This window comes from Penaeus monodon, chromosome 29, assembly GCF_015228065.2.
Source record: "Penaeus monodon isolate SGIC_2016 chromosome 29, NSTDA_Pmon_1, whole genome shotgun sequence".
Lineage (NCBI taxonomy): Eukaryota > Metazoa > Arthropoda > Malacostraca > Decapoda > Penaeidae > Penaeus > Penaeus monodon.
The window spans coordinates 14,017,264-14,018,799 of NC_051414.1; the positions used below are offsets into that span (position 1 = coordinate 14,017,264).

At 34.0% G+C, this 1,536-nt stretch overlaps 1 protein-coding gene across 3 annotated transcripts in view; it reads left to right on the forward strand.

Annotated features, from left to right (window-relative positions):
• Positions 1 to 1,536, forward strand: part of LOC119591983 (guanine nucleotide exchange factor for Rab-3A-like) — a 26,789-nt gene that overhangs the window by 23,728 nt on the left and 1,525 nt on the right. For all 3 annotated transcript variants that reach the window (XM_037940745.1, XM_037940743.1, XM_037940744.1), the window contains one exon: positions 509 to 611. In XM_037940745.1, coding sequence (XP_037796673.1) covers positions 509 to 611 — 103 coding nt within the window. The remainder of the gene's footprint in view (positions 1 to 508; positions 612 to 1,536) is intronic.

Consider the following 1,536-nt stretch of genomic DNA (forward strand, 5'->3'; position numbering starts at 1 on the left):
CATTGTTCAGTTTTTCTAATGTAATTCCTTTATTTCTGTCCTTTATATATTTTATTTCCAACCCCCCCATAAATTTGTAGCCATGTGACTTTCTATAATTGGTTATTTGTCTTATATACTTGTGCATGTATTTGCATTTTTTAAAGATATGTGCTTCATTGTATAATACTGATACATGGTTGGAGATTGACCTTTTTAACTACCTGAATTTCGGTTCATGCTTGTGTATGACTCTTAGTGACATATATGTTGGTTATAAGCTTGCTAGTGTGTCTTATTTACGTACAACTAGAGTAGCCAGTAATGGAGAAATAGTTGCCTTAATGTTAAGGTAGAGGCAAACTTTACCTTGAGATATGTCATTTGTGACCTCTTGTGCATAATTATAACATGAAATCTCTAAATTATAGTGTTGAAAAGATATCCATTGCTCATCAGACATTAGTTTATTAAAAGAAATATACCACATTAATCTATCTTCATCTTAAAAACTCTGTTGTAATTTCAGGAAGTGTGTTCTGCTGGATGTTCCACGCTTCTGCAAGTATCGATTCAGGCTTGGGGAATCAGACGATACCTGGTATTACATTTCACAATTGGCAAGGAATAGGGTAAGCATCCATTAGTTTTCATTTTACTTCATTTTTTTTTGGCAGGGTAGGGGAAAATAGGAGAGCCAGCCAGTACAGACTTTGGAATGTTAACCCATTAATGACAGGATAACATCCTATCACATCATGATAGACTACCCTTCACACTGGGATGACATCATGGCATGTGTGGTTGAGTTTGCTCTAAGTTTTACTTGCTGAACTTATGTAAACTTTTTTTGGCTCTTTTTTTCACTGAGGAGAAATAGCCCTCAAAAGTAGTCTTAAAGCATCATTTTAGCCTCAGTACTGAAAAATTGTTTATATCACAGCCAAAACCATTGAGACTGGGGTAGTTTTATGTTACCCATGCTTCTGATTATTCCCTCAAGCAGCTGACTCTGAATTCAACCAGATGTGTTGTTCAGTACGGCACTGTTGTCATCAGAATAAATGTTTCTGCTTTTTTTTTTTCTTTGCAAATTTGGCAGAATCTTTGAGTTTTTGATACAGCCAACAAAAGTTTCTTATGTGTGCAGTATTTCGTGATCTGTAATCAATTTACCATTTTTTCTATACATTTATGAATCTGTTTCCACTTTTCTTTCTTTGTATCCACGTTTCACTTTTTGCCCTCTTGCTTAATCGTTTACTATCATTGTGTCATCTTTTTCTTTCATTTCTTTCTTCACCATTTACTTTTGCTGTGTCTTTCCTTTTTGACTTCCCTTATCGTTTTGTTTCATCTTTTAATCTCATTGTCTCCTGGTTTTAATCATTCACTTTTCTCGTCTCATTGCTTCATCATTTGCTTTCTTTATTTTCCTTGTCTTCCTTTTTAAGCTTTTATTTTCTTTGTCTCCTTGTGTCTTTTTACTCTCTTGTTTATGTACCTTGCTTCTTTGTTTCATCTTGTATTTTCCTTATGTTCTAGTTGAAGATTTAC